This window comes from Microtus oregoni, unplaced genomic scaffold, assembly GCF_018167655.1.
Source record: "Microtus oregoni isolate MIOR12 unplaced genomic scaffold, Mior012 000004F_ref0000308, whole genome shotgun sequence".
In the NCBI taxonomy this organism is placed as follows: Eukaryota; Metazoa; Chordata; class Mammalia; order Rodentia; family Cricetidae; genus Microtus; species Microtus oregoni.
This window is the reverse complement of record NW_024543063.1, coordinates 43,575,054-43,598,191: the sequence shown is the minus strand read 5'-3', so window position 1 is coordinate 43,598,191 and position 23,138 is coordinate 43,575,054. Positions and strand designations below refer to the sequence as shown.

At 50.0% G+C, this 23,138-nt stretch overlaps 2 protein-coding genes across 4 annotated transcripts in view; one reads left to right on the top strand and one right to left on the bottom strand.

Moving 5' to 3' along the window:
• Positions 1-21: 21 nt before the first annotated feature.
• Positions 22-22,314, top strand: Dhx38 (DEAH-box helicase 38). 3 transcript variants are annotated; one of them, XM_041650325.1, is made up of 28 exons: positions 22-190; positions 2,822-3,161; positions 3,488-3,675; positions 4,205-4,309; positions 5,053-5,200; positions 5,306-5,424; positions 5,612-5,688; positions 6,118-6,273; positions 6,685-6,846; positions 7,031-7,138; positions 7,464-7,576; positions 8,826-8,963; positions 9,494-9,680; positions 9,832-10,017; positions 10,246-10,386; positions 10,726-10,836; positions 10,930-11,046; positions 11,195-11,302; positions 11,694-11,806; positions 12,444-12,652; positions 12,751-12,905; positions 13,276-13,431; positions 13,524-13,658; positions 13,765-13,890; positions 14,363-14,458; positions 16,075-16,196; positions 17,564-17,681; positions 22,002-22,314. In XM_041650325.1, the coding sequence occupies exons 2-27, from the start codon at positions 2,839-2,841 to the stop codon at positions 17,646-17,648; spliced, it is 3,684 nt and encodes a 1,227-aa protein (XP_041506259.1). In that variant the 5' UTR covers positions 22-190; positions 2,822-2,838; the 3' UTR covers positions 17,649-17,681; positions 22,002-22,314. The 3 variants fall into 3 exon arrangements, with proteins under 3 accessions (XP_041506259.1, XP_041506260.1, XP_041506258.1); XM_041650326.1 differs by lacking the exon at positions 22,002-22,314 and adding an exon at positions 20,118-20,556; XM_041650324.1 differs by lacking the exon at positions 22,002-22,314 and having other exon boundaries at positions 23-190; positions 17,564-18,044.
• The window catches only part of Pmfbp1 (polyamine modulated factor 1 binding protein 1), a 41,627-nt gene continuing 39,614 nt past the window's right edge, over positions 21,126-23,138 (bottom strand). Inside the window, exons 19-20 of the mRNA XM_041650327.1 lie at positions 21,788-22,026; positions 21,126-21,261 (exon numbers count right to left, since the gene is read on the bottom strand). Of these exons, the coding sequence (XP_041506261.1) occupies positions 21,245-21,261; positions 21,788-22,026 (256 nt within the window). The 3' untranslated portion in view covers positions 21,126-21,244. The remainder of the gene's footprint in view (positions 21,262-21,787; positions 22,027-23,138) is intronic.

Genomic DNA, 23,138 nt, shown 5'->3' with positions numbered 1-23,138 from the left:
AACCCTCGTTTCCTGGCTGCTCTCGATGGTAATTTTCGACGGATAGAGGACCCCGCGCAGGGTATTATGGGACAACGATGGCCGCTTTCAAGCCGCGGAATTGGCCTGTTTGAGACCGTCAGAGCGAGCAGTGGCCGCGCTGGCGTCTCCAAATCAGGGGCAGAAGGTCCAGATTGTTGTGCTTGGGGAGGTGAGTGTCTCTTCCTCTTTCCAGATCCGTCCTTCGGCCGCCGTGGCGGCTTCAGGCTGCCGGTGTCGGCTCGCGGCTTAGGTTTTGGACCCTGGTTTCAGAGTTCCTCTGCTCCTTGTTACCCAACTTTCTCTACTCACTTGAGCAGTCTGTGACCATTCAGCCTACTTTGTCCCTGTTCTGGTTACATCCCGATGTTTGGAACTGTCGCACTGAGATCTAGGGATCCACCCTGCGCCCTCGTTTAGGATAGTACCCTAACCTGTTACCGGCTACCGGGAGAGCCTGGCTAGGGCTCCTGGTGCCTTCCTCCTTTCTCACAGAAGTGTTTGTCCTACATCTGGCGGGTAATCTATAAGTAGAACGCTAACTCCAAAGGACAGGGAGGTTTTTTCTTTTCTTTCTTTCTTTTTTTTTAAACCGGTATTGTTGAAAACAGCAATTGACTCAAGGACACACGCAGTAAGCAGTTCCTGCCCAAGAAGTCCATTATGGCTTCTTTGCCACTGATCTTTCTCCGTAATCCGGCCCTGGAATTCTTTATTTGAGCAGCCAGTTAAAACCTTACTTGTCTTGTGTTGTAGATAACTTCTTGTTGACCAGAGAAATGTTTGAGTTCTTGTCTGCTTTTAGTAAGTTATATTTATTTATTTACTTAAAAATCAGACTTTTATCTTGCCATTTATTGGTCTATAGCAATCAGCAAGACAGCCTCTCACTTGTATACAAATGCCATTTTAGGACGGAAGTCATCATTCAGGTAACTGCTGAGAGCCTGTGGATCTCAGCCGTCCTGTCTAGATTTCCTCATATGTGGATAGAGGTAGCCTTCTTTTTCTCTTCCAGCTGATGAAATTTCCAAATGAAACTCCCATTTCTTCATCCACATTATGTTTGCAGTACTCCTTGGTAGAGCTATGCTTGTTGATTAGAACATGGCAAAGGAAATCTAGATTCCAGGGGCACAGTTCTTATGCTTTAACAACTTATTGGAATGAAAATAATTGTCTCTGTGTCCAGCATCAGTTCATGCTCACAAGCGGATGGTGTTGGGTAAAGATGAATGTATTGTCAGCTGAGCACCCGGGAGATCTTGCAGTTAGTTAAACTCTTTACTGAAATGCTGTTTCCTAACAATATTTCTCATCAGTAGGTTTGGTGAGCACAGATTGTTATTCAAGAGATTTTGCCTGCTATGGGGCACCTTTTTTTCTTTTCCCACAAAACTCTACTGATTAAAATCAAAGTCACCAAGTTTGTAGAATGTGGATGGTAAAATTACATTCTTCCATCTCTGCTCTGTGGAGCCTGTGGTTTAAAGGGGACGGGGATGGGTGGGGAGGAGAATGTTTATAAAATATCAATAAGGAAACTAGTCAGTATATAGGAACATAATACCAAATGTGTAATAATTACATCGATGAAACAACCGTGGTTCTTATTCAGTTGCTTGATTCTCATGGTGGTTCTGTGGATGGTGTAAAACAAAAGTGATTTCTGTTTCACAGAGAGAGCAGGGAGAGCTAGCCAAGGCAGACACTTACTTTCACAGAAGCAGAAAATGCCAAGAGCCTGGATTTTCTTTGTACATGTCTGCTACTAGAGAAGGGGTATACTGCTGCAGTTCACGTGAAAAAGCTGAGCGTGTTTGGTGGATGTCTGGAGGCAGTGAGCTAATGGGGGATCTTGAAGATGATTATTCTGGTTCTTAAGTGGGAGAAAGTATATCCTGTAGGAGGGTGAAATCACAGGAGAATAAATTAGATAATGGGTAGGGAAAAAATGTGAGTGAGGGCCGTGGGTATGAATGAATGAATGAATGAATATCTTTTTAAATAGTCTAGCTGGTATGAAACTCACTATGTATCACAGGGTAGCTTCAAACTTGCCATCCTCAGGAGCCCTGGCCTCCCACGTGCTAAGATTACAGGTGTGTGTCACCATGCTCAGGTTCAGAACCTGGATTTTAATTGAGAGTTCTGCCTTACACCTGGTTCCTCTGTACTCCTTCTGTAAATGCCATTGTCTTCCAGTGAGAAGCCCTTACTGAGGTTTATTCTTGTCTGGATGAGACCCTCTTGATCCTGTCCTTTGCTCTGTGTGTATTTGTCTCTGTGGCTTTCATATATGTTGGGGTGGGAACTGGGAAGCTTTTTGAGATTGTCACTGATATGGTGGGAAAGTCTTCGAAAGTAGCAAAAGGGGCTGGAGAGATGGCTCAGTTGGTAAAGTGCTTTTCTCACAAGCATGAGAAAGCCACGAGTAGAGGCACATACGTATATGCTGAAGAGGCAGATACAGGCAGATCCCAGGACCTTGCTGGCCAGCTAGCTTGGCTGAATTAGCTCTCAGTTTCGTGAGAGACTCTGTCTCAAAAAGTAAGTAAGGGAGCAACTGAGAAAAACAGCTGACATTGACCTCTGAATTCATGTGTACACAGTGCATGTATACCTGCCTGAACACACACACACACACACACACACACACACACACACACACACCCCTGATAGCAGAAGATGTCCTGGACTCAGTGTAGGAAGGTAGGGGTAGCCACTTAAACATACTAGTTATTCTGGGGCAGTAGAATCGAGTTTTCTTATGTCCATTTCTAATGGTTTGCCTTCCTTCCAGAGAAGTAAGAGCCTGTGATGGAGGACATCGTTGAGGATGCCTCCATCCATCGGCTGGAAGGCACCGATCTGGACACTCAGGTTGGAGGTCTTATTTGCAAAACCAAAAGTGCAGCCAGCGAGCAGCATGTCTTCAAAGCCCCTGCTCCCCGCCCTTCACTGCTGGGTCTGGACTTACTGGCTTCTCTGAAACGGAGGGAGCGAGAGGAGAAGGATGATGGGGAGGACAAGAAAAAGTCCAGAGTCTCCTCTTACAAAGACTGGGAGGAGAGTAAGGATGACCAGAAGGATGCTGAGGAGGAGAGCGATGAGCAGGCTGGCCGGAGTGGCCGCAAGGACAGGTAAGGGAAGAGGGTAAACATTGGTGTCAGAAGGTGCTAGCCTAGCTTTATCTCCATTTCTGATGGACACCAAGGGCTTTAGGATTTTATTGTGGTTTTCATACTGGTGGCGGGTAGGAATTGGTAGAGATCTGTGTGAAAAATTCAAAGGCATCCAAGAAGTGAAGTGGATGATGGAGCTTAAATGCCTGGGTTCTTGCCTTGTACAGGCCTTTAGCACCAGGAGATGCATTGGAGAGAACGCATTGCTTGTGGGAATACCCAGAGATAGAGGGAAACGTTTCCTTCCATGGAGAGCCCTTTCCCAGTTAGTCTCCCTTTTCCAGGCATTACCGATCTGCTCGGGTAGAGACTCCATCCCACCCAGGGGGTGTGAGTGAGGAGTTTTGGGAACGCAGTCGGCAGAGAGAGAGGGATCGGAGGGAGCATGGGGTCTATGCCTCCTCCAAAGAAGAAAAGGATCGGAAGAAGGAGAAATCCCGGGATCGAGACTATGACCGCAGGAGAGACAGAGGTGAGCTGCCTGTTCTCAGTCCTGTTACCTAGTAGCATTCAAACCAGCAAGCCTTTCTTTTCATGTTACAAGAACTTTTACAATAATACCCAGTAATTGCTTGTAGTATAACTGCTTTGCTTGAGTACATGGTTCCTGTTTTATTGTGAAAACTGGGGGTAAAGGAAATGATGGATAATTAAGAAACCGGAGTTTATAGTAGCATTGGTGCTGGAGAAAGGACAGTGCTGCGGAACATAGTGATGCAGAGTCCAGCACTGGCTGCCGTCAGTGTCTGCTGCAGCACAAAGCTCTTCAGGATAGACATGGGACTGACTGTTTACGGTTTCCTGTTGGAAAGTAGCTCCTGTGTAAGTTTGACTGTTTCTATGCATTGAAAGAATGTGAGTGTGTGTTTCAGCCCATGGGTCATGGGCATATGTGATGGGGTGTGTCTGTGTGGGAGAGGAGGCATGCGCTTTTTGCCTAGTGCATGTGGCTGTGTGTTAGCATGAGGTACACATAAAAGCCCCATGTGTGACTCTTGCAGATGAGCGGGACAGAAGTAGGCACAGCAGCAGATCAGAGCGAGACGGAGGCTCAGAGCGCAGCAGCAGAAGAAATGAGCCGGAGAGCCCTCGACATCGGCCAAAAGGTATTCTCAGCTGTCTTCCGCAGTGGCTGGCAAGGGCGCAGGTGCCTGAAAGGCAGAATGAGCAGTAGTCAGCTGTGTTGCCAGATAGTGAGTTGGAGTCCTAGTTCCATGTGACCCTCTGGAGTTAGGGGCCGTGTGCCAGGTGGGTGTGGCCCTGCCCCTCTCTTGGGTAGATGTACTTCCTGAGGGTCCAGGCTGTTTACTGCAAGGTGGGTGTTTCAGATGGTAGGAAACTAGAGGTGGGGTGGATCAAGAAAGATTTCCTGGAGAAGAACGATTTGTTTTCAGATGAAGAGGTTTGCAGAGAGGAGTTGGCTCCTTCAGTATTTTCAGCAGTGGAAGCTGGACTATCGAGCTTAGTCTATCAGTTGTGGTCACTATATTGCCATAGTAAATAAGGTCAAGGCTAGGAAAGAGGTTGCGGCTGTCAAGATCCTCATGATCTGAGTTTATCACCAGGACCCACAAGATAGAAGGAGAGCCAACTCCTGAGGAAGGTCACCTGACCTGTGCATTTGTGCTGTGACACGTGCATGCACATGAGCACACACAGTTAAATAAATAAATGTCATTAAGAAATCGGGAAACTAGGTGTGGTGGTTTCTGCCTGTGATTCTAGCACTTTGGAAACTCAGGCAGGAGGATTGTAAGTGAGGCCGGTGTCAACTACATAGGGATATGCTGTCTGTAGTTGTGCCTCATTGGCGTTGGATGTTTACTGTGGATGTCTCTTGTGGCCCCAGATGCAGCCACCCCTTCAAGGTCCACCTGGGAGGAGGAGGACAGTGGCTATGGCTCTTCAAGGCGCTCTCAGTGGGAATCGCCCTCCCCAACACCTTCCTATAGGGACTCTGAGCGGAGCCATCGGCCGTTCACTCGAGACCGAGATAGGTAATGGGTGGGCGGGCAGGTGGTAAGAGGGATGTGGGCAGGGAGAGCTGCTGGCAGAGGGGGACGCAGTTCAGCTTAGTGACAGATGACCCTGATGTTTCCTAGGACTGTGAGGAGCAAGTACTCAGAGGACACACCTCTGCCGACCCCCTCCTACAAGTACAACGAGTGGGCTGATGACAGAAGGCACTTGGGGTCAACCCCACGGCTTTCTAGGGGCCGAGGTAAGGCTTGGAAGGCAGGAGCAGAAAAACTGGTGTGAGGTGGGAGGGTGGGTAGAGGGTGAGGGATGAGTTGGAATGGGGCTGAGTGGAGGCCACACTCAAGAAGCTGTGCAGTTTTGCGGTTCTTCTGGTCCCTGGGGTCAGCTGGAGCCGTATGGACTGACCCCTGCCATCTGCTGTCCTTTAGGAAGACGAGAGGATGGCGAAGAAGGGATTTCGTTTGACACAGAAGAGGAACGGCAGCAGTGGGAGGATGACCAGCGGGTAAAGACGTTTTTGAGGGGCTGGACAGGAAGAGGTGGCTGTCCCTACAGGTGTGGGTGAAGGGAGGTGTTAGAGCCAAGGGCTCTGAGGGGCCCTCCTGTAGGAATGGAGGTGGTTGATGCTCTTCCATCCAGAGCCCTGGAACCTTTTGAGAGACAGGCTGCACAGTGAAGCTTTTGTACTGGCCAGATGTGACGCCTGTGGTGGGTTCCTCTGTGTGGTAAATGTGAGAACTGCTGGCTCGTCAGCCTGCCCTGTGAAGTCAAAGCTGTCTGCTCTCCTGGCCTTCTCCGGGTCTCTTGTGCTGATCACTGGCTGCTGCTGGTGTTCTCGGACTTCTTACCAGATACTGTTTTGCTCCCATGTGGCTGCATCTCCCGTGGTCATGTGGCCTGTCCCTGTTCTCACGCTCTGTCTCGTCCTCTGCAGCAAGCCGACCGGGACTGGTACATGATGGACGAGGGCTACGATGAGTTCCACAACCCCCTGGCCTACTCGTCTGAGGACTATGTGAGGCGGCGGGAGCAGCACCTGCACAAACAGAAGCAGAAACGCATTTCAGCCCAGCGCAGACAGATCAATGAGGTGAGGCTGCAACAGTGGCTGGCGCTGTCTTAGAGCAGAGGTGGGTCGTGTGGGAGGAGTCTCAGTTTGCCAAGTGATGACACCACACAGCTGGCTGTTTATGGACAGGGCCTGGTCAGATATGCCTCTGCGGAGCAGGAGTGTGAGTGGAAGCTTTGGGTAGCTTCCCACCTGACGCCTGCTTCTCCCTTCTGCAGTACTCGGGGTGTGTTTGTGGTCTATTAAGGCTGGTGCCCAGCTGCTTCTTGGGACAAAGTACTGCAAGTGCCTCAACTTTAGTAGTGACGTCTGTCTAAGGAACTGCAGGGTGTAGAGTCCCATTGAGATTCTGTCACGCGTGGACTTGCCTGCTAACCTCCAAGGTCACCTCTTAGTTGCAGGCTGACTGTGGCTCCCCTTGTATCCCCATAGGATAATGAGCGCTGGGAGACGAACCGAATGCTCACCAGTGGGGTGGTCCATCGGCTGGAGGTGGACGAGGACTTCGAAGAGGACAATGCGGCCAAGGTGCATCTGATGGTGCACAACCTGGTGCCCCCCTTCCTGGATGGGCGCATCGTCTTCACCAAGCAGGTAAGGCTTCGGAGGCCAGAGCCTGGGAGGTCAGAAAGCACTGAGGGGGGAGGAAGAAAGGATCGGGTCCGGTCATATGTCGGTTCGAGGACCAGTGACTCTTTCATAGGGCCCATGTACAGCAGGCCCTCTGCTAGACTTTAGTGACCACTGGGGAATTTCTCTTTCTCCCTGACTTCTGCAGCCAGAGCCTGTAATCCCAGTGAAGGATGCCACCTCGGACCTGGCCATTATTGCTCGGAAAGGCAGCCAGACAGTCCGCAAGCACAGGGAACAAAAGGAGCGGAGGAAGGTTGGTATCTTCCCACCCGGCCTGACATCCGTGTGTTTCTTTTCTTACTCCTGTTAAATGTCACAAGACTGCACACAGACTTCCCCTGGCAGGCAGAGGACGTTTTACATGGGTCAAGAAGCAGCCCAAGGAGGCCACTGGGCTTTACTCAGTCCTTAGTGAAGGCAACCACAGGCCCTGGCACTGGGTGCTGGAGGCTTGGCACTACCAGTGCCTTGTGGGCGTTTAGTATCTGCCAGATGAAGCCTACTCTCCACCGGAATTGCTTCTACTGCCTACGATCTTACCAGAAGAGGAGCGACTTAACTCTTGTTGCCTTCCCCAGGCTCAACACAAACACTGGGAACTGGCAGGGACCAAACTCGGAGACATAATGGGTGTCAAAAAGGAGGAAGAGCCGGATAAATCTGTGATGGAAGATGGGAAAGTGGACTACAGGTGGGTAGTCATGGCGAGCAGCAAGTGTGCTCCCAGGTTGTGGTGCGCGTCTGACTCTTTGCTGCTTTTTGATCCCTTTCTTCAAGTCTCTTGTCTGCTGACCTTAGGTTCTTCCCCTGTCACCAGTGTTGCTGAAGTGATGCTTGTGTAGACTGAGCAGGTTAGGGAATTTGCCTGAGGGCACCCAGCTAGGAAGTGGAGGTTCAGTTTAGCCCCAGACAGGCCTGAGTGGGAGCCCCGCTCTTTGAAGTGCTCCACATGGGAAGGCAGAATTTCTTCCCTTGTCAGATTTTAGTACATTACGGTAAGGAGGAACTGGTTTTCACAGGGCTTTTTAAATACTAGGGACTCTCTGTTTTGGTGTAACGTCTCTGTTCATAGAGGTTTTATGCAGCTGCAGAGTCACTGCTTAGTGGAGTCCCTGCGTTGGGTAGGCGCCAGACTCAAATGTCCCTTTCGCTTCTCATCCTTTGTTGAATCATGCCATGTCCTGTGGAAACATCGTCCTGACCTAGTAGTTCTTTGTACCTCTGTGTGCAGTGTCCCACATAAGAAGTTGGTATCACTGGTCAGTCCTTGCTGGTCTCTTGGTCATTTGGTCTCTTACGTTTCAGTTGTCAGGTGACCGGGAGGACTGGCTGATATTAGAAATAGAAACTTGAAGGAGCTAGGGGCAGATCTGAGGGAGGAAAGGACTCTTGGGGAAGGAAGGTGGAAAGGTTTTGGAACATGACCGTGTACCAGACACTGATTGTTTCCATGGAAACAAGGCAAATATAAGCAAGCTGTTCCCACAGTTCCTTGAAAATGAGGCCTTAGTACTGTGTAGCCTTACCAAGGGGAGGGAGGAATTCTGATTTGTGTCCTGTACTGTGTAGCCAGCTGTGTAAAGTGTGCTGAAATTGTCGGGGTTCTTCTCTTTGTCAGTGATCTGCTGGTTAATTTCAGCCCCTCTTCTGGTCACCCTTGTTTAGGACGGCCGATCTGCCCACTTGAAAGTCTGCTCTCTGGTCCTTGCCAGCTGTTTGATCAGGGCTCTGGCTGTGTCTGATGGATGATGGGATCTTGTACCATGGTCTGTTCCTTAGGCCCTGTGTGATGCAGTCTTGGATGGCCAGGCTGCTGTGGTGTCTGGGGGGGTGATTGCTTCTTGTCGCAGTTGTTCACATTCTTGGGAGCAAGAAGGAGAGCAACTAACGTAACCCTGAGGGAAGTGTGGGGCGGTCATACGTGCCGTTGTGTTTCCCAGGACAGAGCAGAAGTTTGCGGATCACATGAAGGAGAAAAGTGAGGCCAGCAGTGAGTTTGCAAAGAAGAAGTCGATCCTGGAGCAGAGGCAGTACCTGCCCATCTTTGCGGTGCAGCAGGAGCTTCTCACCATCATCAGGTAATGGCCCCGGGCCCCATGGCCCAGTGAGGGGCTTCTAATGGGGACAGGAAGTTTTTATTTCCCCTAGTGGGTTGGCTTAGGTTATGCCACATGAAGTACGATGACCTTACTTCCTTTAGTGCTTCAGGTTCAGCTTGGCTGTGTCCCAGACATTTCATGTGGTAGCTTTTTTTTTTCAGATTTATTTATTAATTATATATACAGCATCTGCCTGCATGAATCCATACGAGCCAGAAGAGAGCACAAGGTCTTATTATAGATGGTTGTGAGCCACCATGTGGTTGCTGGGAATTGAACTCAGGACCTCTGGAAGAACAGTCAGTGCTCCTGACTTCTGGTCCATCTCTCCGCCCCATGATAGCTTCTTAAGAGGCTGGTTTTTGGTGACATTCTCTCTGGTCAAGCATGCTCTTGGAGAGCGAGGCTTTACCAGAGGCAGCGAGGTTTCTTAAGGCTTCTTAGGGAGTTTTTCTCCAGATTGGCTTTTCACTCAGGCTGCTCAGTGTTCTGCTTGCTCTTCCTTGTAGAGATAACAGCATTGTGATTGTGGTTGGGGAGACAGGGAGCGGCAAGACCACTCAGCTGACCCAGTACTTGCATGAAGATGGGTACACGGACTATGGGATGATCGGGTGTACCCAGCCCCGGCGTGTGGCTGCCATGTCAGTGGCCAAGAGAGTCAGTGAAGAGATGGGGGGAAACCTTGGCGAAGAGGTGAGTGGGCATGAAGTCTGAGCCATGTAGCTTTTTCCTCATAGCTTCTGCCACTTGTGCTAGAGGCTGTGGGCTGCTTAAGCTGGACCCCGGTGTGCAGGGGCTAACAGTGAGTAACAGCTACTCTCTGAGCTGTGTCTCTGACCTCCAGGTGGGTTACGCCATTCGTTTTGAAGACTGCACTTCTGAAAACACCTTGATCAAATACATGACTGACGGGATCCTGCTCCGGGAGTCCCTCCGGGAGGCTGACCTGGACCACTACAGTGCTATCATCATGGACGAGGCCCACGAACGGTCCCTCAACACCGATGTGCTCTTTGGGCTGCTCCGGGAGGTAAGGGCTGCGAGGTCTGTTCCTTCTTGTAGCTGAGGTGCTCAGGGTGAGTTCCTCTGAAGCGCCCATGTCACCTGGTCAGCCCTGCTGGCACCTTTCTGTTGATGTCGTAGTTCCATCGTTCAGTCTCTAGGATTGGTAAACCTAATGCACATTTGCCAGCTTTGGCTTCTGCTTTCCTTGTGGTAACAAGTTGAGACTGGGACCCCTGTTGACCCCTTCTCTTAGGTTGTGGCTCGGCGTTCAGACCTGAAGCTCATTGTCACATCAGCTACTATGGATGCAGATAAATTTGCTGCCTTTTTTGGGAATGTACCCATTTTCCACATCCCTGGGCGAACCTTTCCTGTGGACATCCTCTTCAGCAAGGTACAGAGGCCTCTGTCCGTTGGCAGCTGAAAGAGGTGGGTGGGGATTTGGGGAAGATGTAGTCAGTGCCATGAGGCGGATGGGGCAGCCTGCAGCTCCGGAGCTCAGGTGTACACAGACCTGCGCTCTGACGAAGGTTTTATGCCCTTGTTTCTGAAGTGAGGACCTGGGGAGATACCAGCTCTAACTGTAAGGGCCACGGCAGTCAGGCTCATCCTGAGGTTGGCGTCCCCAAGTCCAGGGCTGCAGCCCAGATGGGTACAGAGCTGTGTGTCCTCTGGAGGCTGCTGGCCTCTGCTGCCATTGCACCCTTCTCACTGCCCTCTGCCGGTGTTGTAGACCCCACAGGAAGATTACGTGGAGGCTGCGGTGAAGCAGTCCTTGCAGGTCCACCTGTCTGGGGCCCCTGGGGACATCCTTATTTTCATGCCTGGCCAAGAGGACATTGAGGTGAGTGCTTATGCCACCACTGGGGTACATGGGTGGAACCCGTGCTTGAGAATGTGGGTCTCCAAGGTCCCATGATGTCTCCTGTGCCCTTAGGTGACCTCTGACCAGATTGTGGAGCACCTGGAAGAGCTGGAGAACGCGCCTGCCTTGGCCGTGCTGCCCATCTACTCCCAGCTGCCTTCTGACCTCCAGGCCAAAATCTTCCAGAAGGTGTGATGGGGACCTTAGGTTTGGGTATCTCCTGGTGTCCCTCAAAGGAGGGCTAGAGGAGGCATGTCCCTTTCCTCTAAGAGCAGCTGGAAAGTGGGCTTTTCTTGACTCTTCAGTCTTTCTCTCCCCATGTCCTGATTGGCCCTAGGCTCCAGATGGTGTCCGGAAGTGTATTGTTGCTACCAACATTGCTGAGACGTCTCTGACTGTTGATGGCATCATGTTTGTTATCGACTCTGGCTACTGCAAGTTAAAGGTAAGGGATGGTACAGGAGGCAGGATTCTGAGGCTTCACCCAGAGGCTCTCAATCAGGCCCTGGTCCTCTCTGTCAGGTACAGAGAAGAGAGTGGCAGAGGTGTTAGGTTACTATTTAGTGAACACTGATCTTGTCATGTGTTTGGTTCAGCTAATCCTTGTGGTAACTTGATGGTATAGATAATTGAAGTAACTCTATAGTAGTCACAGAGCTGATATTGATGGAGAAACCTATGAGGCTTTGCTGAGTCTCCTGGCTCTAACACAACGATCACTTGAGTTACTAAGACAATTCTCTGTGATGAGTACTAACTGGGTTTGCCTTTGTCTTGAGGCTGCTTTTCTTTCGCCTCACTCTGTTCTGAATCAGTTCTTTCGTGTCCCCTACTAGGTCTTCAACCCCAGGATTGGGATGGATGCTCTGCAGATTTACCCCATTAGCCAGGCCAACGCCAACCAGAGGTCAGGGAGAGCTGGCAGGACGGGCCCAGGTCAGTGTTTCAGGTAGGAGCCCTGTGCTAGCCTGCTCCCCAGGGCAGTGCTGGGACTACAGACCAGACCCCAGGCAGGGCCTTCTCTGGGTCTGGCCCTCCTTCGAACTGAGGCTGATGCTGCTGAGGTCTGCCACTTGGTGGCACTGATGAGTGGAAGTAGTAGTCTTTCCAGGGATTTCTGTGCTCTGAAGCAGTTCTGTAGGAAGGGACTGCAGTGAACGCAGGCCACCCTCCAGAAGGTGGGTCTGAGTAAATGGTGATGCTTTTGTACTAGCCCGATTATTTTTCCTCCTGTTTTTATGGCTTGGAAAAAAAAAGCATCAGAAATTTAGCAAATACATACAGATGTTAAGAGGGTAAAACCTTGCTGTAATTGTAGTCCTAGGCATTGGCTCCCACAAAGATATAGGAAGCTCTAGCAGAAGGGTCAAGGTTAGAAGACAAGAGTTGAGCAGATAGAAGTGGGTGATTGAGAGAAGTGATTGGGGCAGGTCCCTGCTTGTAGGGTTTTTGCTGTTGGGATGACACTCTTGAATAGTTTCTTCCGACATTCTGCGGGGTGGTTCCTGAGTGTAGTTAGTCCATGTGAGAGGCTGGCAGGCCAGCACAGGGCAGGTGCAGCCCAGTCATTGGCTTCTCCCTGGCAGACTCTACACACAGAGTGCTTACAAGAACGAGCTCCTGACCACCACCGTGCCTGAGATCCAGAGGACCAACCTTGCCAATGTGGTGCTGCTGCTCAAGTCCCTGGGGGTGCAGGACCTGCTGCAGTTCCACTTCATGGACCCACCCCCTGAGGACAACATGCTCAACTCCATGTACCAGCTTTGGATCCTGGGGGCCCTGGATAACACGGGTGCGTGGCCACGAGCTGCTGGCACCTCAAGGGACTGGCAGGTTTATTCTCTTTCATCTGTTGTTCACCGCATTTCTGGCTTTGCTTTTCGCTCTCAGGTGGGCTCACTTCCACGGGGCGGCTGATGGTGGAGTTCCCACTGGACCCAGCTCTCTCCAAGATGCTCATCGTGTCTTGTGACATGGGCTGCAGCTCTGAGATCCTGCTCATCGTCTCCATGCTTTCGGTCCCTGCCATCTTCTACAGACCCAAGGTAGGAGGGCAGTGCCAGCTTCTCTCTCCCCAGAGTGCCCGAGGGATCATTGGCAGGGATGTGAGTCTGTCCTCTGTGCTACGGGCATGGAGAGTCTGCCTTTGCTGTCTTCTCATGGAGAAGTGGAGGAGGTGGGAGGGCTGGGTCAGTAATCCCCACAGTGTTTTGGAAATTTGCAAGACCATTTTTGATCTCATAGTATGGTTCTGCCTGAGACCTAATGTTTTAGTTTATTTTAATATGTTATTTTCATTCTGTATTGTTAGGCATATTGACGTGTGGACAGGTCTAGTGTGAAAATCCTCAGGATATGCCATATGGGTCTGGCCTCCCCATGTCTGTATTTAAAGGTTCCTGTTTCTTTTCCTAGGGCAGAGAGGAGGAGAGCGACCAAATCCGGGAGAAGTTTGCTGTCCCTGAAAGTGACCACCTGACCTACCTGAACGTCTACCTGCAGTGGAAGAACAACAACTACTCCACCATCTGGTGCAATGACCACTTCATCCATGCCAAGGCCATGCGGAAGGTGGGACGGCAGCCCAGGGGCATGGTCGGGAGGAAGGGGTGACGCCGTGGAGGGGAAGGGCTCCATCCTGTCTTGCCTGTGTCCCGCTCTAGGTTCGGGAGGTCCGTGCTCAGCTCAAGGATATCATGGTGCAGCAGCGGATGAGCCTGGCCTCGTGTGGCACCGACTGGGACATTGTCAGAAAGTGTATCTGTGCTGCCTATTTCCACCAGGCAGCCAAGCTCAAGGTGAGCCCAGGGGGACACCTGTGTGCATGCAGGCTGTGGATCTGGGCTTCCCCTAAGCTTGTGTCAAGACTGTGTTGGTGATGTGGCCACCTGTTTTCTCGTCTAGGGGATTGGGGAGTATGTGAACATCCGCACAGGAATGCCCTGCCACTTACACCCCACCAGCTCCCTCTTTGGAATGGGCTACACCCCCGACTACATTGTTTATCACGAGCTGGTCATGACCACCAAGGTGAGTCTCGCCCAAGGAGTTGGATACTGGGGCCACTGGCTGGAGCTAGGCCTTTGCAACCCTCTGCTGCCTGTGTAGAGCCCTGGAGACTTGAGATACCTGTTTGTTTGTTTTTTTCTCTGCAGGGCCTTTCAAGCTGTGTTTCAGCTTGGGGTTCTTCTGGGAGTATTATTAGGTTAACTTGTAAGAGTATGGTGACCTCGGCTGTGCCAGAGGATTACCCCCTGCTGGCTGCTGGCTGCCAGCAAGAGTCCCTGCTCGTGCTAAGAGGACCTTTCTGCATGCCTGGGCTTTCCTGTTGGGTGCTTGGGACTGCAGTTGGAGAAGGAGTGGCGATTCTGGTGTCTCTTACATTTTCCAGACTTACAGGGCTAGCAGGAGGACCCTTCTCTTGTGGCTCCTTATCGTGAAATCACACTGGGAAGCACACGACTCCCTCGTGAACTCTACCTTGTTGCTCTTCTGCCCACAGGAGTACATGCAGTGCGTGACCGCTGTGGACGGAGAGTGGCTGGCAGAGCTGGGTCCAATGTTCTACAGTGTGAAGCAGGCTGGCAAATCTCGGCAGGTAAGTGTCCCGTGCTTCTGGGGAGGTACTGTTTGCCTGAGGGAAAGATTTTCTTTCTGCCTGCTATAAAAGTCTTATCATCCTTTGACCCCTTGCTTCTCTCCCCAGCTGTAAAAGCTGGGACCCAGCCAACCTCCCTTTCTGGTATTCTGCACTCCTCCAGTTGGTTTGTTGGCTGGGTGGTTTTTACTTTTTAAACTTATTCAAAAGCTTCAAATATTCATAAAACTACACAAAATACTATAAAGAAATCACTGTAATTAGCTACATCTCTTTTTCTCTGTAATTGACATGTCTTATTTTTTTACCTACTCCCTCCTTATCCCTTTTCCTTCCAGAACACTTTAAAGTGTGCCTCCAGAGATTGTTAGTTCATCCCTAAATACTTAAGGATGAGTAGACTTACTTCAGCAGCGTCGCCTCTGTGCCAGTGTCAACCCTCTTCAGTGTCACCCGAGTCTCCAGTTCCTAACCAGAGTTTCCCACTTATCAGCAATAACATCTCACGATTGATTCACTGGAATTAGGACGGAGCATTGCAGGGGTGGTTATATACATTATTGCCTTCGTTCTGATACGGGCTCTGCTTTATCTTTTCATGACATTGATTTATTGGAGCAGTTGTCATCTGTCCCATAGAAGGTTTTGTAGTGTGCATCTGGCTGATCACTTCTTTCAGTGGGAGCTCACTTGTGTCTCCACCGTGTGTACTCTGGTAGCTTCTGCTTCACCTGTGGTGCTCAGATGCATTTGCGGTCCTGGTTGTGTCAGCTTGCCTCTGTTCGTTTCCTCTACCCACGATTCCATCTCCAGGGTTTGGTGTCTACTAATGAATGACGCTGTAGTATGTTATTTAGGGGTGCAAATGTGGTTCTGCTTTTGTATGCCCACTTTGTCACATGATTATTTCCACACGGGGACAAGCACAGCTTCCTTTCTAGCCACAGGGCAGTGTCTTCCTGATCTCCGTGGGCCTCCTGGCATGGTTGTGAACTCGATTAGAATAACGTGTGTACTGGGCTGTGGTTGTAGTTCAGTAGTAAACCACCAGCATGCACTCAGTCTTCAGTACTGCCAGGAGAAAAAAGAGAAACCTTCCTTGAGGTGGCCTTGGCAGTTCTTGGGGGTGGGGAGAAGGCTTGGTGGGTGAGAGTGTTTGCTGTATAAGCATGAGGACTGAAGTTCAAATCCCCAGCACTGTATAGAAAAAGCCATGCCTGTCTATAACTCCATTATTGGGGGTCAGACAGGTCGGTCCTGGAGGCCCACCAGCCAGCTTAGCTGAAGGTTAGCCTTGATGAACTTGAGGCTCAGTGAGAGACCATGTTTCAAGGGACTAACGTGGAGAGCAAGCAACAACCACCATCCTCCCTCTAGCTTGTGCATGGGTTTATCCAAATATATATGTGGTACACACACACACGAAAAGAATGTCAGTACTTACTGGCTTGTGTGGAGAACTGAGGGGTGACTGGCTAAGACTGGACTATCCAGTGTCATGAATATTTTACAAAAAGTCCTGAGCTGTAGAAGGAAAGGTACACAGGCCTGGGTTCTTAGAGGTGGCCCCAAGCACAAATGCGGCCTCTGCAGCTGGTCCCTCTGTGCTTTCCTAGGAGAATCGTCGTCGGGCTAAAGAAGAAGCTTCTGCTATGGAGGAGGAGATGGCCCTGGCCGAAGAGCAGCTGCGTGCACGGCGGCAGGAGCAGGAGAAGCGTAGCCCACTGGGCAGTGTTAGGTGAGGCTTGGCCTTAGGGAAGCATTCAGGGCCCCAGGCAGGTGCTAGGTCAGGTTTTAAGAGAAGCTGTCAGTTTAAAGGGGAAATTGGTGCAGAAGTAGCTTTGTGCTGGGTGGTCACCTGTAGAGGTAGTAGTTGGACAACTTGAAGGGACAACTTGGGATGTCCACTGCAGTTCTTGGTCATTAGCCTCTAGATTCAGGGCCCAAAGTGAACTGGATTCTTTGGGGGTGGATCCTACAGCCTTATTGTCAGGTCAGGGGAGTAAAAAAAAAAAAAAAAAAGCAAGCAGACAGGTTGAGCAGTGGTGCACGCCTTTAATTCCCACACTCAGGAGGTAGAGTCAGGTGGATCTCTGTGAGCTTGAGGCTGGCCTTGTCTGCAGAGCTAGTTCCAGGACAAGCTCCAAAGCTACAGAGAAACTCTTGTCTCGAAAAACCAGAAAAAAATATAAACAAAACCAAAAAAAAAAACCCAAAATAGCAGGCAAAAGAGAGCCTTGTGCTGCTGTAATGCCTGGAGTTGGGGTGATCGTGGCAACGAGGGCACTGGCCTGTCCTCACTTCACCCAGCACCAGCCAGTTTCCTCTTAATTATGGGGTTCCCATGGACTTGCTCTGCTTTCTGGAGAATTCCGGGACTAAGGACAGAGTTCGGTAAATAGGTTTATTCCTGAAAGCGAACGAAATCAGCCAAAGGGAGAGGATGGAGGGGTGAGTGGGTCCTAATGGGAAGACTCATTTGTCCTTGGGGCTGCTCTCCTGGCACTGGATTTGTGACAGTATGTCCTCACAGGTCACACGCCAGTGAAGTTTGGTGTTTATTTTAACTGAGGCCTAGGACATGGACACAGGTGGTTGAGTCATCGCATTGATGGTTGAACTCAGCCTCTGGTCCTCTCCCCACTCCACCCTCCGGGGCTTAGGCTGGTCAGAGCTTCAACTCTCAGCCCCTGACTGATCTTTTTGGCCAGGCATCTCCATCTTACTCCAGGTGAACACAAACTATCAGAAGTGTTCTGAGGACCCTTTGTGAGTAGCAGAGATGCCCTGGCCACTTGGCTAATTCCTCCAGGAACTGGGGACAAGGACAAATGCAGGACTGGTGACCTTCTTATCTGGGGATCACAAAAGTAGTTTTCTAAAGATCCAATGTAAATGTTCCTTAATAGATGTCAGAGCGGAGCGATTTCCTTTTCTGTGCTCACTGGAGATGGGGAAGCAAGGGAGTAGAGTGTGTTATGGATGAGCTCCTGCAGCCTCAAAGCTGCTGTGCATTGGGTCAGAAACAGCAAGGCCTGAGTGGTCCTTCTGGGTCTCTGCCCAGAGAGAAGCATTGTTTCCTACCTCCTCTTTCTGTGTGTCCAGGTCCACGAAGATCTACACTCCAGGTCGGAAGGAGCAGGGGGAGCCCATGACACCTCGCCGCACACCAGCCCGCTTTGGACTGTGAGCTGAGGCTGTCGCAGGAGAGGCTGGTGGCCAGGTACTGAGCTCTAAGCTCTCCAGCCACAGTGCCCTACGGACACAGACACAGACACGGCTTTCATCTGTGTGTTCATCTAGTCTGGGGCGGCTCCTGCTGAGTCAGGTTTTGCCGCGGGGGAAGAGACGGTCCTGATGCAGGGCTGGGCAGGAACAGACTGCAGAGCCAATTAGCAGCTGCTTGAGCAGCAGGAGGTGGCTGGGCCATCACATCCACATAGCCTGTCCCCAGGACACTTGGCTTAAAGCGACTTGCTGGGACTGAATCTTTTTTAATCCTTGTGTAAAGTAGCAAGATAGAGGCAGAGGCACTTGTAATTTGGTTATCACCAGGGATTTAGAAATAAATATATTATTTGTAAAATGTGATTGCATTTTTTAAATTTCCTTTCTCTTTCCCTGTTCTTATCCCTACAGTAGGGACAGGAGAGGCAGATCCCTTGTCCTTCCTGCCCTTGGATAGATCTTTCTAGAAACTTAGCTCTGCTCTCTGTACATTTTGCTGATGGGGAAGCTTTCCTGGGGGCATGTGTACACATGTTCATGTGCTTATATGCATACATGTGTGGTGTGCATGCACATGGACATGTGTGAGGAGGCCAGAGATGTTCGCTATCTTATTTTTTCATGGATGCTGAGGATCTCAACCCATGTCTTTATTCTCATGTGGTGAGCACTTCATTACCGAGCCACCTTCTTAGGCCTCTAGGCAGAGATTCATAGAGGAGGCGTTGACTGAATGGGACCCAGCTTAGGTGTAGGGACTTGAGGGTGGCTCAGGGCATCCAGCACAGGACAGGCCATGCTCTGAATACCAGCTGTTTCTGAGGCTGGTAGGCAATGGTGAGGCCTTGCTGGCCTACTAAAGGGAGGGAGGGGAACAGGGGCCAGGTTTAGCCTTTCCAGGGTGGTGGTGGTGGGGGAGACTTCTTTAAAGAGGCGCATGCTGTTTAGAGGCTTCCTCCTGCTTGTTTGGGAAATCTAGTCTTGGCCTGGGTGGGAGTCCAGAAGAAGGCGGCTCAGTAGGGGATCCATTTACAGGCTCAAGTTCAGGATATACACGGGTGTAGGGAGAGTGGAGTCTAACTGTTAAGTTTTATGGCTGATAAGCGGAAACTGTGGGCACAAAACCCCTTATGTGCTCCTTTAGATGAGAGAAACAGAATATTATGAAAACTATGGGTCTGATGCAGCTTAATTTAAAAGTAAAGAATGCCCGGCCAAGGGTCCAGGTGCTGCAAGCAGCGTAGATAGCAGCCTGTTCCCGGAGGTCTGCCTGGCTATATTCTCAGTGCAGGGTTTCCCACATATAAAATATGGTCTATGAATAGATGTAATTAGTAGTCAGTTCTCTCTGTTTCCCTTACTGAGGCAGGGTCTCTCTTGTCCTGCCTGCTGTGTGTTCCAGGCTGGCCCCTGAGCTTCCTGGTGAGCCTTTCTCTGCCTTTGATCATGCTGTAGGCATGCTGGGATTCCATGTGGCTGCCACCACATCCAGGAATGAAATTCAGGAATATAGGTTTGCTCACCAAGCACTGTAACCTGCTCTGTTAGTTGCTGTTCGGTTGCTGTGACTAAAATGTCATTTACCAAGGCAATGTCAAGAAGAGTTTGAGGGATCGGAGACCGTCTTAGGCGGAAGTATAGCAGCACGTGGTAGGCATGGTGGCGGGAGCAGGAAGTTGAGGTCATGTCTTTAAATGTAAGCAGGAAGTAGAACAATCAGGAAGTGGGATGAGGTTATTAATTCTCAGAGCCAACCCCAAGTGACACACTTTCTCCAGCAAGGCGGCACTTCCTAGACTTCCCCAAACAGCCAGCAACTAGGGACAGATTGTTCAAATATCTGGGCCTACGGGGGACATTTTTATTTAAACTGCTACACCTGCTGAGCCTTCTTGCCAGCTCCCCGCTCTAATCTGGGTATCTTATTTCTTTTTCCCATCTAAGCACTCTGGCTCCAGTGACTAGAACTGTGTTAGATACAAGAGGCACAAGTGGGCATCCTTGTTCTCAATCTCAGAGAAAACCCTTAGCTTTGACCGCCAAGCTGTGGGTTTACAAAATCTATTTCCGCAACCATTTCTTTTCCGTAGCAGATCCTAAGTGGTTTTGTAGAGACTGACTTCTTGGGTTATTTCTTAAGGGGCACTTAGCGTGCCTGTCTCTCCGGCATTCTAAGTCGCTTCTCTCTGCCTAGACAGATCTTCCGCCTGCCTGAGCTTTCACAGCAAGGTGACTGGGTGCAATAGTAAAAATGTTTCCATCTCCTTGCTTCCCACAATGCACCCCTGCTTTGATCTGATATAATTACCCCCACAGAGAGTGAGAGATGGCTTTGAATAACTATGTGACATTCACAGTATCCAGAGGTTGCAATTTTGACTGATGTATGAACTCTTCTTTTTTTTTTTTTTTTTTTTTTGGTTTTTCACAGAGATCTGACTGCCTCTGCCTACTCAGTGCTGGGATTAAAGGCGTACGCCACCACTGCCCAGCTGATACCAAGCTATTCTAAGCCCCAAGTTGGGGACAGAGTCAGAAGACCTTTAGCAGATGGACATCAAACACAAGAGACGTTTCCAGAGCTTTTCAGTACCCATTTCTCTCTGCACACAGGAGCTTAACCCTCCTGCATCCCGGCGAGGCTGAAACGTCATGATGAGTAGTGCGTTTTCTTAGCCTTGGTTTGGCCGAGAGGGAGGCAAGAGTATCTGAGCGCCACTGCCCGCCAGCGTGCCTCTTCCCTCTTCCCACCTCCTCAGAAGGGCAAGCTCTTCCCTGTCTTCCTCTTATTTTACCCTGGTACCTATTTGTCTCTATTTCCTATAGACTGAAATATAAATTCCAGACATGTGCTCCGCTTAACAAAATCCTACCACAATAAAGTGGTTTAGCTGTCCTTGGAGTTTGTTATAATGGAATTTTCCTTGTATTGCCCTGGCTGGGGAGAAAAGTAAACTTGTTAAAAGGAGGAATGTAATATGGCAGCCAGGAGGAAGCAGATGGTGTGCCCGCCCTTCCCCACTTGGAAAAACACATCACTTATTTCTCGCACTTTCTTTTGGGTCCTAGCATTGTTTTCTTTTTGGGGGGAAATAAAAGGTTTCTAGATTTTTTAAAAAATTCCAGACAGACATTAAAGCGGGGGAGGGGGGGCTAATTCCTTCTTGTTGGTTTAAAAACCTAGTCCAAGTAACCCAAAGGCTGGCTTTGCAACCCTTTCTCCTACAGAAGTGAAGGGACCAGAACGTTTAGACATCTGGCGAACACAGGCACTAGCAGGTTGCTGGGGATGGACTGTGCAGAGACACCAGGAGCTCATGGAAGCTGTGTGGTCTGGGTCTTTATTTCAGAGTCTGGGCCTGGAGGTGGGAGTGGGGTATCCGAACTCACTCCACTGCAGGAAGTAGACAAACTCAGTAAAGCAATAACAATGTCTTGTAAACCATACAGGGGCCTCGATGGATGACTGTAGGAGCTGATACCGGTCAAGAAGGAGGGGCAGGAACTCGCTGTCTTCTGCAAATATGTAGGGATGGGGCTGAGGGCGAGGAGCCGAGTCTAGCAGTATGAGGAGCCTGGGGGAACAGGGAAGAAACGAAAGCTTTAGTTTGAGGAGAAGTGAACAAGTGACTTCTTGAGGACCAGCATCATGGCTGGACCAGTGTCATGGCCAGATAGCTCTGTTGTAGGGTGACAACCCCCTTCTGGGGTTTTGTGGAATAAAGAGGTGGTAGGAACAGTAGGCATAGGTCTGGACCGAGTGGAGGGCTGGGATACTCAGTCTGTGGGGTGTCTAGAAGGAAGAAGTCTATTTCTCCCTCCTTCTTTTCCTTTCACCCCGCAATGGGACTGAGTCAGGAGGAGACAGATCTGTGATGTGAGGTACTGGGGTATCACCAAAATTCTCAGATCTGAGGGATGGTAATTATCTCCTTCATCTACAGTTTTGGAAGGAATGGTCACTGTGAACTATAATCTATTTTTCTTTCCTGCATGAATTCTAATCCAGTGTATCTTTGGAGAATGATGTCACAATATTGCTGTTTTGGTTTAGGGGTCAAAGGAGACATCGCAGCAGCAGAAAGCAAGGAGCACACGTACCCGAGCAGTGGGGCGCCCCGATGTACTTGGTGATGTCCGTTTTCGGCGTCACGTCCTGGGCTATTCCTCTCCAGCCCAGTGGGTTGCAAATTTTCCCCTTTTGGGAGGGTTCCTGTTTGCAGGGGCCGAGGGCTTTGGCACAGATCCTCGCGTTTCCGGTCTTTAACTTCTTCTCTTCTATCTCATTCTTCAGCTTTTTGTTTTCCTGCTGCAGGTGGACCATTACATTGTGGAGCTGGCTGTGGGAAGGAGAGGAACGTGAGGAGGGCAAGTGGCTGTTTGTCTGTTCGCAGTGCTTGGCTCCTCGCTGGAAAGAACCCGGAGGGTGCCACAGGAGAGGGCTAAGGAGGGTTCTCACGTTTACCTTGTGCAAATGGAGGCCCATCTGAGTCCCATGGAAGCAGCTCAGGCCTGGGGGTGAGGAAGACCTAGGAAGAGGGCCCACTCTGTCCGTTCTGGGCCTTTGTCTACGTTTTTTGATGGGGACAATTAAACCTGCCTTGTCTGGGGTTCATGGAAGGATTCAGTTTGATAAACGATGGAAATCTGATACACAAACCAGAAGGCTGATCTGGGAAGTTCTGACTGCGTATGCTCATAGCTTTGTCTGGGAAATGCACGCAGCCGAAGCTAGCGCCCTACTTCTCTCTGCTCCCCTTTCTGAAGAGTAGCGAGTACAGGGTTCCTACCTCTGTAGAGAACATGGCCAAATTTCTTCTTCCCATTTTACAGATGAGTTGGTGGAGGCAGGGGTGTAGGGCAGAGGAAAGATAATTTAGTGTCTTCCATGGTTCAATAGGTGGCAACTATTATCAACCTATGGATTTCTCCTAACAAGTCTTGAGAGCAGCGGATGATGGAAAACTATGGGGACAGGGGAAGACACTCAGCCTCCTGGACCATTTCTCTCCTCCTACAAATGCCTCTGTCACCACAGGGAGACCCTGGCTTGATGCTTCAACTTAGATTATTTTTGGCCTCATAACATATACATTCAATAGGAAACTGTACTTTGAATTTGGACTTTTTTTTCTCAGACAGGCAAGATGTGGCCTAGGCTTCTTGGGAGATGCTGGGAAGTGTTCATGACTTCAGCTTCGAGTTAGCCACCGCCACTGCTCTACAGGCAGTAAATTATGAACAGTAAATGCACGCTTGGCCGGATAATATTTCCAACTTACAATGGATTTGTCCAGACACGGCCTCACCTTAAGTCAAGGAGAGCCTGCATTCTCAGCTCATGAGGTCTCAGGAAGATTAAAGAAGTCAGTGTGTGCAGAACACTTAGAACTCTGCTTTCCACATGCTGAATAACACATATTAGTTGGGCTAATGTTGTTATATTTATTAT

What these genes read in the sequence shown, in the direction of transcription:
- Dhx38 (XM_041650325.1), top strand. Translation starts at nt 2,839, where the DNA reads ATGGAGGACATCGTTGAGGATGCCTCCATCCATCGGCTGGAAGGCACC. An exon ending in ACGGCTTTCTAGGGGCCGAG is followed by an intron (nt 5,425 to 5,611) that starts GTAAGGCTTGGA and finishes GCTGTCCTTTAG; the next exon opens with GAAGACGAGAGGATGGCGAA. An exon ending in AGTGGGAGGATGACCAGCGG is followed by an intron (nt 5,689 to 6,117) that starts GTAAAGACGTTT and finishes CGTCCTCTGCAG; the next exon opens with CAAGCCGACCGGGACTGGTA.